General features: G+C 45.8%; 1 protein-coding gene across 1 annotated transcript in view; it reads right to left on the reverse strand.

Moving 5' to 3' along the window:
* Positions 1-13,262, reverse strand: part of LOC143957050 (uncharacterized) — a 118,908-nt gene that overhangs the window by 32,137 nt on the left and 73,509 nt on the right. The window contains exon 2 of the mRNA XM_077467184.1: positions 3,859-4,060. Coding sequence (XP_077323310.1) covers positions 3,859-4,060 — 202 coding nt within the window. The remainder of the gene's footprint in view (positions 1-3,858; positions 4,061-13,262) is intronic.

A 13,262-nucleotide genomic window follows, 5' to 3' on the forward strand; every position in this document is an offset into this window, starting at 1 on the left:
AACTTAATGTGTACACGTCGATTCACTCACAAAACCTTTCCAGTTAAAGCATGGGGTATTGGCAGAATGTCAGATTGTACTCCTCCTCACAGTCTCTCCATGCTTGACATCACTGGCTCCACCTCCCAATACGTTGCGTCACAGGTCACGTGACATTCTCAAGGGAAATGCTTTTATAATATATATATATATATATATATATATATATATATATTATTGTTTACTTCTATTTTCACTTTTTGTTTTTACACTGCCCCTTTAAAAAAAATGTTAATCACTTGTATTCCTATTACATGGAACGTAAAAATCCCTTGTAATAGGAATAGGTCAGGCCAGGTCCTCTTTATGGAGCGATCTGAGGTCAATAAGACCCCAGATCTCTCCTCCAGGATGGAAAGCCTGCGATTAAAAATAATAATAATTATCTCTGCTTCCCAGCTGAGTACACAGCAGTATTTACAACTGCCAGGCCGGACGTCGTTTCCCAGGTCTCTGAGAGTCATAGAGACTGCCGGGGATCATCTGGTCACCGGTATTCTCTATGGTGAACTTCCGCTGGCAGCGGGTACCTTCTCCGGCTCGCCGATCGCACGGGCGAGTCTGTAGAAGCACCAGAGGGCGACAGGGTGGGCGTATGTCTCCTCCCGCCACCTGTAACTACAATCAATATGATTGTTATGGTGCAAGGAATCGCTGGATAAATAGATCAATACCGGTATGATGTCTGTAGGTGTAGGCATCATCCGGATATAACCACTGAAACTGGAGGACGTCCATGATGGTATGCATGCCCTCCCAGTGGTAAGTGGTTAATACATGTCCCCCAGGGCAGTACCTATACCCCTTTTATTTCCAATTACTTGCATATAAGCCTTCAAAATGGACCCTTTTGATTCTTCCTGTTTGGCTCCGATATATTTCAATGGGGTTTGCTGTTCGGGTCAGAACTTTTCCCCTGTTCAGGAGTTCTGCTGCGAACTGAACAGGGGAGTGTTTGGCCCATCTCTAGTCACAACAGTTACACTGGTCCATGCTAGACTATGTAAAAATATACCATGCCTAGAAATCTTCTTTAACAACAGCATTTAATGTGTTTGTGACCCTAAAAAAAAAAAAAAAAAAGATCCTGTTCCTTTAACCCTTTCATGACTAAGCCTATTTTTGGAATTTGGGGTTTACAAGTTAAAATCCATATTTTTTGCTAGAAAATTACTTGGAACCCCCAAACATTATATATATTTTTTAAGCAGAGGCTCTAGAGAATAAAACGGCGATTGTTGCAATATTTTATGTCACACGGTATTTGCGCAGTGGTGTTTTAAACGCAACTTTTTGGGAAAAGGGACACTTTCATGAATAAAAAAAAAAAAAAACAGTAAAATTAGCCCAATTTTTTTGCGTAATGTGAAAGATAATGTTACGCCGAGTAAATAGATACCAAACATGTCACACTTTATAATTGCGCGCACTTGTGGATTGACGACAAAGTACGGTACCTAAAAATCTCAATAGGCGACGCTTTAAATTTTTTTTACGGTTACCAGGTTAGTGTTACAGAGGAGGTCTACTGCTAGAATTATTGCTCTCGCTCTGACGATCGCGGCGATACCTCACATGTGTGATTTGAACACCGTTTACATACGCGGGCGCGACTTCCGTATGCGTTTTCTTTGCTTCGCGAGCTCGCGGGGACGGCGGGCGCTTTGAAATTTTTTTTTTTTTTATTTATTTTATTTATTTTAAAATGACTAAATTGTTTTAAAAAATAAAATAAAAATTTGATCACTTTTATTGCTGTCACAAGGAATGTAAACATCCCTTGTGACAGTAATAGGTGGTGACAGGTCCTCTTTATGGAGGGATCGGGGGTCTAAAAGACCCCCCACCCCTCCTTTACACTTCAATGTATTCAGATCGCTGAAAACGGCGATTCTGAATACCGGATATTTTTTTAAAACCGGCGCCATTGGCAGCCGAGTAAACGGGAAGTGACGTCATGACGTCGCTTCCGTGTTTACGATGAGGAGACTGGAACGAAGCCGATTACGGCTTCGTTCCAGTTCCTCCCCAGCAGCCAGAGCCGACGGATCGCTAATCGGTGCTCCCGATCGAGCGGGAGCACCGGTAACAGCGGCGAGAGGCGGCGGGAGGGGGGGACGTCCCCTCCCGCTCCTCCGGCATAACAGCCGAGCGGCTTTTAGCCGCATCGGTTGTTATGGCTGGAAAGCCAATCGCCCGCTGTAAAAAACGGTACCGAGATGATGCCTGCAGGTGCGGGCATCATCCCGGTATAACCCCCGGAAGCCGAGTACGCAGATCTGCGTACGCTCGGCGGGAAGTAAAGCATGTTATACAGAAAAGTGCTTGTGCTATGTAATTTGGCCCCCTGTATCACCTAAAAACCTGGCTGATCCTGCCTGGTTCTGCTCTCCCCCTGTAAACTGACAATGGTTTATCATGACTGCTAAGCCCTGACATTGTGTTCAGTTTATGTGCCTCTGTCATCAACAGCTTTCTTGTCTCTCCTATGTCCTCCTCCCCCCTCCCCTCCCTGCCTGTCTACTCTGTGCCAAGTGCCCACCCCCTCCCCTCCTGCTGCTGAAATTACTTGAAATATCTTATGTAAACCTCTTTGTTTCCTAGTAATAGGTGCTCCTGGCTCTGTGTTTTATAAAATAAATGCCAGCTATACCTGATTTCAGAATTCTGCTCGGCGCTCACGTGACTGGCCGGTGCTCTCCTCCTCTATTCCCGACTGACATCAGCTCTTCTTGATTGGAAATATCACAGTGGGTACAGGATCAATGTGAACAACAAACTCTGCAGTCCTTAGTCATACAGTCGTACAGTACTAAATTTGTGTGATCCTTACATGCACTGAGATTCTCTGTCTAAATTTGCTCAAAAGCCCCCTTACTGGGGCCCCTTCCACCCCTGGGCCCATAGCAACTACCAGGGCTAATATGGCTATTGTCAAGTGCATGCCTGCTAAAGCTGGCCATACATTGTTGTGATCAGCTTTCAGAACACCCCAAATATCTCCAAAGGGTTATTTAGACATATTTAAAAGTATTTCTAAATAAAGGACAGGCAGTAGAAGAGCTGTATTTGGAATATGTCACTTGTGAATGTTCTTAGTGTGTACTGAACATGTCACATCAGAACACCATGAGGTTGTTTAGAATGAGAACACCCCAAAATTCCCATAAATATATTCAAAGAGTTATTTAGTCAAAAACAAAATGTTATTATAGAGTATACAACAGGATGAGTGGAAACTATCTTTCTGTGGAGTTTCCAAGACATGTAAGAAGTCAGGTGATCTTCCAGACCTTTAGAATCCACCTGGGGGAGGATTTGTTCTGGGATACAGATCTTTAACTCTAAGCCCTTGTACACACGGTCAGACATTCCGACAACAAAATTCGTCGTATTTTGTCTGACGGATTTTGTCCGAAATTTGTGTTGCATACACACGGTCGGACAAAATTGTCGGAAAATCTGATCGTTCGTAACGTGATGACGTTATTTCCTTACAACGGGACTACGTTCAGGCTAGTAGCCAATAGCTTTGGTCTAGGAATTTGATCAGAGCATGCGTGGCACTTTGTCCGATCGGAATTCTCTACAAACGATCGGACAAAGTCTGATCGGATCATGTTGTCAGAAAATTTTATAGCCCAGCTATAAAACTTTGTCGGTCAGATATTCTGACGGAAACAGTCCGATGGAGCCCACACACGGTCGGATTTTCAGACAACACGGTCGGTTCGGACATTTTCCGTCGGAATGTCCGACCGTGTGTACAAGGGCTTAGTATAACTTATTTAATTATATTAAAATGTTGTTTCCTTTTACCTGGTTCACCCTTTTCTCCCTTCGCTCCATCTTTTCCATTTATGCCAGGTAGGCCATCCTTCCCGGGAGCTCCACATGTGATGATTGAGTAGGCATTCTCATCGGGGTCATGGCATATCTGTGTTCCTGGAGTCACTAATGCAATGTGGAGCAAAAGTACACCAAGAACATTCATACGTGACATATTCCAAATGCAGCTGGTCTGTAGGGGAGAAAGAAACACTTGCTGTAATATGAACTGCAGATAAATTCATGTGCTACTCTAGGACATCTGGAGCTACTCTATAACATCTAGGGCTACCCTAGGACATCTGGGGCTACTCTAGAACATCTGGGATCTACTCTAGGACATCTAGGACACTTAGGGCTGCTCTAGAACATCTCGGACTACTCCAGAACACATGGGACTACTCTAGGATATTTAGGGCTACTCTAGGACATCTAGGTCTACTCTAGAACATCTAGGACTACTGCAGGACATCCATGACTACTCTTGAACATCTACTCTAGAACATATTTAGGGATATTTAGGGCTAATCTAGGACATCTAGGGCTGCTCTAATGCATCTAGGGCTACTCTAGGACTAATCTAGGACATGTAGGACTACTCTAGGACATCTATGGTAGGACATTTTCTACATTTTGTCATGTTCCAACTAAAAGCATAAATGTATTTTATTGAGATTTTAGTTAGGGGCATCAGAGTACAGGGGGGTTGAATACAAATGCACACCACACTTTTCACATATTTATTTGTAAAAAAAAATTGAAAACCATTTATCATTTTCCTTCTACTTCACAATTATGTGCCACTTTGTGTTGGTCTATCACATAAAATCCCAATAAAATACATTTACATTTTTGGACAAAATGTGGAAAATTTCATTGTTGGGGTTTATATATGATGTATATAAAGTTTGTGAACCTCTATACAGCTGCTATGATAACAGCTAGTATTGTTTATCACACCAGAGGAATAGTCTTTAAGATGGAGGGATGAAGGCTCCTGTAATGGTTTGCCTGTAGGGCCTCACCACATATATCCATGACCTTGGTCTTTGTGTAAGCTCCAAGCAGATCAACTTGGAGCGGGCAAAGTACACATTGACTTCAAGCCAATTTCAAACCAACTCAACCATCCAAAAAAGCAATGAACTCAAAAAGTCAAAGGAGATGTAAACTCAATAACTAAAATATAGAAAGTTTAACATGTTAATGTCATTTTAAAAGTAATTTTCTTTCAAATCAGCAGCTTTTAGTAAATAGTACCTTGTGATCCTGCCATGAAGGTCCTTATTTAGGCACTTCATTACATAGCTACATAGTTGGTAAGGCTGAAATAGACACAAGTCAATCAAGTCCAACCTCTGTGTGTGCTTTTATGTTAATATTACATTGTATATCCTTGTATGTTGTGGTTGTTTATGTGCCTATCTAATAGTTTTTTGAAATGATCAATGCTCCCCGCTGATACCATTGCTTGTGGAAGAGAATTCCACATCCTTACCACTCTTACAGTAAAGAACCCTCTACACAGTTTAACCACTTGCCACCCGCCATATAGCAGAATGATGGCAGCAAAGTGGTTTCAATATCCTGACTGGGCGTCATATGACGTCCTCAGAATATTAAGCTGCATGCGCGCCCCTGGGGGCACGCATCACGGCAATCGTTGTTGAGGTGTGTCAGTCTGACACACCACAAGTCCAATCTAGTTAAAGAGTCTCTGATGGAGACTCTTTACCACGTGATCAGCTGTGTCCAATCACGGCTTATCACGATGTAAACAGGAAGAGACGGTGATCTGCTTTTCCTCACTCGCTGCTCTCCTGACAGGGGGGTCTGTGCTGATTGTTTATCAGCACAGCCCCCCCCTCGGATCCTGCCAAGGACCACCATCATGCTGCCCAGGACCACCAGGTATGCCCCCCTAGACCCCCAGGGAAATGCAAATCTTTGCCCAGGCAGCTGCTAATCAGTGTTCACTCACAATACCTACCCCTGCCAGTGCCAGCAGTGATGCCTATCAGTGCCTCGTGTCAGTGTCGCGTATCAGTGCCCATTCGTGCCCATCAGTGCCACATATTAATGCCCATCAGTACCCAGCAGTGCTGCCTATAAGTGCCACCCATAATTACCCATCTTTGCAGCCTTTCAGTGCCCACCAGTGCCACCCATGAGTGCCCATCAGGGCCACCTATCAATGCCCATCAGGGCCACCTATCAATGCCCATCAGTGTTACCCATCAGTGCCGCCTACCAGTGCCCATCAGAGCTGAATACCAGTGCCCATCGTCTGTGTGCCCGTCAGTGCCAGCTCATTGGTGCCACCTCATCGATGCCACCTTATCAGTGCCCATCAGTGCCGCCTTATCAGTGCCCATTAGTGAAGGAGAAAATGTACTTATTTACAAAATTTTATCACAGAAACAAAAGCAAATCTTTTATTTTTTTCAAAATTTTCAGACTTTCTTTATTTGTTTAGCAAAAAAAAAAAAAATGCAGAGGTGATCAAATACCACCAAAAGCAATCTCTATTTGTGGGAACAAAATGATAAAAACTTAGTTTGGGTACAGCGTAGCATGACCGCGCAATTGCCATTCAAAGTGCGACAGCGATGAAAGCTGAAAATTGGTCTGTGCAGGAAGGTGTATAAGTGCCTGGTATTGAAGTGGTTAAGGTTAAACTGCTGCCCTTCTAATTTTAGTAAATGGCCATGTGTCTTTTTAAATACCCTTGCGCAGAAACATTTTATCCCTATTGTGGGGTCACCTGTATGGTATTTTTACATTGAAATCATATTCCTTCTCAAGCGTCTCTTCTCCAGAGAGAATAAGTTGCAGTCTTTTCTCATGACTGAGATCCTCCAGTCCCTTTATTAGCTTTGTTGACCTTTTCTGGGCCCTCTCCAGTTCTAGCACATCCCTCCTGGGGACTGGTTCCCAGAACTGTAGGTCATACTACAGGTGCGGCCGGACCAGAGTCTTGAATAGTGGGAGAATTACTGTTTTATCTCTGGAATGAATCCCCTTTTTTAATGCATGCCAATATTCTATTGGCTTTGCTTGCAGCAGCTTGGCATTGCATGCCATTGCTGAGCCTGTCATCTACTAAGAGCCCCAGGTCCTTTTCCTTCTTAGATACCCCCAGAGGTTCTCCCCCTAGTGAGTAGATTGCATTCATATTATTGGCGCCCAAATGCATTATTTTATCTTTTTTAACAGTAAACCTCATTTGTCATGTAGTTGCCCACCCATTCATTTGTTTAGATCTTCATGCAAGGTTTCCATATCCTACAGAGAAGTTATTGCCCTGCTTAGTTTAGTATCATTAGCAAACACTGACATTGAGCTGTTTACCCTATCCTCCAGGTCGTTTAAATAAATTAAATAGGATTGGTCCCAGGACAGAACCCAGGGGGATCCCGCTTACCACACCAGACCATTCCGAGTACTCCTCATTTATCACCACCCTCTGGACTCGCCCCGTATCCAGTTTTCAATTCATGTACTCACCCTATGGCCCATGCCGACAGACATTAGTTTGTACAATAAATGTTTATAGGGAACTGTATCGAATGCCTTTGCATAATCCAGATATACCATGTCTACTACCCTTCCTTTATCTAGATGGCAGCTCACCTCCTCATAGAAGGCTAATATATTGGTTTGGCAAGAACGATTCTTCATGAATCCATGCTGATTACTGCTAATAATTCAGTTTTTATTACTAAAATCTTGTATATAGTCCCTTATCATCCCCTCCAAGAGCTTGCAAACTATTTATGTTAGGCTAACTGGCCTGTAATTCCCCGGGATATATCTTGGCCCTTTTTTAAATATTGTTTTTTCTCCAATTAGCTGGTATCATTCCCATCAGTAGACTGCTCCTATAAATTAGGAACAATGGCCTGGCATCTTAATCTGTGACAATACTTTGCCTCCCAACTGTCACTTGAGCCTCCAATGGAGCATGTTCCACTGTTGTTACCATAAGAAAACCAATCCTGAGACATGTCTATCAGCCACCATGCATGCAGACAGAAAGTGGCTACAAAGAGGTTGTTGGAGCTCATCAGTACTGAGATGTAACAATGGTTACAAAAAGTGCAAAGAAGGATTTAATTTTTAATAAATGACAGTTGTGAACCTACTTTGATCTTTAACAGTTGACTGCTGAAATTATTCTATGTAGCAGGCATTGACTCATAAATATAATTCAAATAGTATCTGATTGAATAATTTTACTTACCGGCTCATGCAATTACAATGGGGTTATCTGAATCAGGTGTAGTGAGATGGCTCCAATGTGCCTCTATATATACTAATAATCTATCTGCTTACTTGCATAATCTAAACTAAACAAACAATGGTTACCAAATTTATACAAATAAAAATATTTACAAGGAGGTCAGCTCTAAAAATGTAAATTCCTTCTTCATTCTCCAAGAATGCAACAAGAATTTTTATGGTGATCAAAAACTTTATGGGTTCGGTCAGAGCTTAATATGGCCACGTGACTATATTAGTTCTAGGATGTCACGAACATTGCTTGGCTACCCCGTCACTGGCAAATATACTGTGTATATACAGTATCTCACAAAAGTGAGTACAACCCTTACATTTTTCTAAATATTTTATTATTTATTTTCATGTGACAACACTGGAGAAATGACACTTTGCTACAATGTAAAGTAGTGAGTGTACAGTTTGTATAATGCCGCGTACACACGATCAAACAATCCGGTGGAAAAGTCCGGCAAACTCAAGTCCGCCAAACAATCCCCCCGTGTGTAGCCTCCGGCATACTTTTTTGACCCGAAAGTACGGTGGACTTAGAATGCCGTGTTGCACACCAATCTATCCGTCGGACTCGCATTTCGAAGACTGGGCCACCGCCTGTAAAAGAGCTATAAGAAGGCGCGGTAGCCTGGCAGAAGAACCGAAGAGGGGGACAAGACCCCCGAAGTCGGAAGAAGAGGCCGGCGGCGAGGAAGAAAGCCGGACTCCTCCGCTAGCAAAAGAGCTACAAGAAGATAGCAGAGGAGTCCGGCGAGAAGACCCCCGAAGACGGAAGACCCCCGGAGCTGTGCAATAAAGTATTTTATCTCGTGTGTTGTGTTTTTTTTTGTACTTTTATTTTACAGGTGAATGGGTAGGGGTACATTGTACCCCATACTCATTCACATAGGGTGGGGGGCCGGTATCCGGGGGCCCCCTTATTAAAGGGGGCTCCCGGATTCCAATAAGCCCCCCGCCCGCAGATCCCGACAACCATCGGCCAGGGTTGTCGGGAAGAGGCCCTTGTCCTCATCAACATGGGGACAAGGTGCTTTGGGGTGGGGGGGCCGCACGGCCCCCCCTTCCCCAAGGCACCCCCCATGTTGAGGGCACGCGGCCTGGTACGGCTCAGGAGGGGGGGGCGCTTGCTCGCCACCCCCTTTCCTGGCCGGTCGGGTAGCGTGCTCGGACAAATGTCTGTTGTGGACTTGGGGGGACCCCCCACGCCGATTTTTTTCGGCGTTGGGGTTCCCCTTTAAGTCCATACCTGGCGGCGGGGCCAGCGACGTCTCCTTCGCGGGCCCCGCCTACCTGGAGACGCGCTCGAAATGAGCGGACTTTCTTCCGCGTGTGTGGGCGAGTCCGTTCATTTCGAAAGTACGGCGGACTTAGTACGTCGTATTAGTCCGCTGAAAAAGTGCCCGTGTGTGGGCAAGTAGCCCGTTCGGAAATTCCGACGGACAGTCTGGCGGAAGTCCGCCAGACTAAGTACGTCGGACAGACGGCTACGTGTGTACGCGGCTTAACAGTGTAAATTTGCTGTCCCCTCAAAATAACTCAATACACAGCCATTAATGTCTAAACCGCTGGCAACAGTCTGGCGGACCAACAGCTGGACTTTGCAGCGGAGGTCCGCCGGACTTTCCAAACGAGCGGACCTGCCCACACACGACCGGACTTTGCTGGTGGAGTAGGTCCGGCGGACAAACTGCCAGACTATGGTGGGAGTCCGCCGGACTTTTGAAATGAACGTACTTGCCCACACACGGAGAAAAGTCTGTTAATTTTGAACGTGGCTCCAGGTAGACGGGACTAGCGCAGGAGGTCAATGTACTGATATCTCGCTAGTTCTGTCGCCTGGTATGGACTTAAAGGGGAAGCCCTACGCCGAAAAAATGGAGTGGGGGTCCCCCCAAAGTCCATAGCAGACCCTTATCCCAGCATGCAGCCTGGCCAGTAAGGAAAGGGGGTGGGGACGAGTGAGCACCCCCCTCCTGAGCTGTACCAGGCCGTGTGTCCTCAACATGGGGAGGTGCTTTGGGGAAGGGGGCCCTGAGGCCCCCCACCCCAAAGCACCTTGTGCCCATGTCGATGAGGACAAGGGCCTCTTCCCAACAACCCTGGCTGTTGGTTTGTCAGGGTCTGCGGGCGGGGGGCTTATTGGAATCAGGGAGCCCCCTTTAATAAGGGGGCCCCCAGATCCCGGCCCCCCACCCTATGTGAATGATATTGGGGTTACCATGTACCCCTACCCATTCACCTGGTGAAAAAAAGTGTAAAGAAAAAAACACAACACGTGTTTTTAAAATAATTTATTGCACAGCTCCGGGGTCTTCCGTCTTGGGGGGTCTTCTCGCTGGACTTCTCAGCTATCTTCTGCTAGCTCTTTTACTAGCAGGGGAACCTGGCTTTCTTCTTCTTTGTCGCCACCGCCGCCGGTTCTTCTTGCCGGGCCTCCGCTTTCTTCCTATAGCTCTTTTACTAGCGGTGGCTCAGGTTGTCGGGAAGAGGCCCTTGTCCTCATCAACATGGGGACAAGGTGCTTTGGGGTGGGGGGGCTGCAGAGGGCATGCGGCCTGGTACGGGTCGGGGGGGGGGGGCGCTCGCTCTTCCCCACCCCCTTTCCTGACCGGCCGGGCTGCGTGCTCAGATAAGGGTCTGCTACGGACTTTGGGGGGACCACCATGCCGTTTTTTTTGCGTAGGGCTTCCCCTTTAAGTCCATGAGGCGACAGGGCTAGCGAGATGTCAATCTCGTCGATGGAGGCGGCTACATTGACCTCCTGCGCTAGTCCCGTCTACCTGGAGCCACATTCAAAATGAACTGACTTTTCTCCGTGTGTGGGCAAGTCCATTCATTTAAAAGTCCAGGGGACTAGCGCACAGACAGCCAGATTGTCCGCCAGACTGCCGAGTCCGGCAGACAATTTTGAGTCAAAACTTATTTCTAAGTCCACTGGACTTTTGAGAAAAAAAAAGTCCACTGGAGCCCACACACAGGTGTCCGCCGGATAGTCTGATCGTGTGTACGTGGCATTAGGGGTATATTCACTTTTGTTGCCAGCGGTTTAGACATTAATGGCTGTGTGTTGAGTTATTTTGAGGGGACAGCCAATTTAAACTGTTATACAAGCTGTATATTCACTACTTTACATTGTAGCAAAGTGTCATTTCTTCAGTGTTGTCACATGAAAAGAAATAATAAAATATTAAAGAGGAAGTAAACCCTGATGAGTTTACTTCCTCTTTTTTTCCCTGCAAAGGTAAAGCATAATGGACTACTATGCATCGCATAGTAGCCCATTATGTGTCACTTACCTGACACAGGAGCCAGCGAAGTCGCCGCTGTCCCCTGTAGTCCGCCGCATCCATCTTGCTTGTGGCGTCTCGCATCTCCGCCGAATGACAGCGGCGAAGCCGCGATGACGTCACTCCCGCGCATGCGCACGGGAGTGGCGTCTCGCAGCTCCGCCGCTGTCATTCGGCAAAGCCGCGATGACGTCACTCCCGCGCATGCGCACGGGAGTCGACAAATGCGGCAGCTCCATTCTTGGAACTGCCGCATTTAGTGCGCCTGCGCGCCGCTGTCTACGGCGCATGCGCCGTAGACAGCGGTGCCCGTTTTCGGGCAAATATCTCCTAAACCATATAGGTTTAGGAGATATTTCTTGGACCTACAGGTAAGCCTTAATCTAGGCTTACCTGTAGGTCAAAGTGGTTTGTAAGGGTTTACTTCCTCTTTAAGAAATATTAAGCATTGTGAATGTTGATTTGTGGTAAATGAAGTGATGATTTGAGACATGCTGTTTTAAAGTTTTTATCTTGTAAGTGGATTTGTTTTGGGGGCTTTTGCAAACAGAGTACACTATGGCGCTTGTGTTTGTTGTTTCATGTCTATAACCCACGTATGTAATAGCAAGATTGAGCACTTATGAGAAAGTGAAGAAAGGTTTGTCTGACGACAATACAAATGCTGATTACCCACAGAGAGGAGCAGTCTAGAGACTGTCGGATTCCCATTAAAGAGTGAAAGTTTATCCATTGTAAGCCGAGGCGGATCCGTGTAAGCGGATCCACCTCCTGTGAATGAGGCCTTATTAAGTATTCCCCTGTAGGAGCGGGCGAAATTCACGTGCCAACTATCCAGGTTCCATTCTACTTGAAGGTCTCGCTCCCATTTCAACATATAATTTGCTCTCCCCAGGGGATCAGCTAGCATTGAATAGATAAGGGAGATTACCCCCCTCACGCCCGTGGCTGAGGAGCATCAAAGCTCGTATTGAGTTCCAGAGAGTGGGGTGTCTGAACTTTTCCAAACCATGCATAAAAAATGTGACAGCTGGTTATGGCAAAATGTTTCCAAGGATGGCATGTCCAATTTGGAAATGCAGTAGTTTATTGATATGGGGCCATTGCTTTTAAAGTATTGCTCTATTCTGTAGAGGCCCTTGTCGAGCCACCACCAAAAAGCCTTGATATTTAGAACCGGAGGGAATTTGGGGTTGTGGAAAATGTGTTCCAGAGGGTGATATTTCGAGATCAGGGAGTGTCTTTTATGCAGTGTGTCACATAGGGCCATTGAATGAGACAGTTTGGGGGATAGGATTGGGGGTCTATCTTTTTGTGGTCTCCAGATTAGGAAATCTAGAGTGTGATTGAGAGTTGCCTGTCTTTCTATGTCCACCCAGTCTGGTTTTGGGCCTTTGGAGCAAATGACTGAGAATTGGCAGAGTTGGGTGGCTTGATAATACCACCATAAGTTAGGCAGTCCCAGACCCACCTTTTTCCTTGATCTGTACAGTACCTTCTTAGAGAGGTGATGTCCCTTACCCCCCCAGATGAACCGTATAATTGCTGACTGTAGTTTGTCTAGGCAACACTTTTTAATGGGTATAGGAAGGGAGCAGAAGAGGTACAGGATCTTGAGTAGCAGGGTCATCTTTACCCCATTTACTCTCCCAGCCAGGACATTTTATAGAGGGACCATTGCGTGCCGTCTTCCGATAGCCTCTTGAGCATAGGGGGTTAATTGTGGTGGTGCAGGAGTTCAATTTTAGAAGTGAGAAATACACCTAAATAGGGAAGAGGGGAGGTGCTCCAGGAGAAGGGGAAGTGATTTTTAAG

This window comes from Lithobates pipiens, unplaced genomic scaffold, assembly GCF_037356315.1.
Source record: "Lithobates pipiens isolate NorthernLeopardFrog02 unplaced genomic scaffold, aLitPip1_a1.2 Scaffold_51, whole genome shotgun sequence".
In the NCBI taxonomy this organism is placed as follows: Eukaryota; Metazoa; Chordata; class Amphibia; order Anura; family Ranidae; genus Lithobates; species Lithobates pipiens.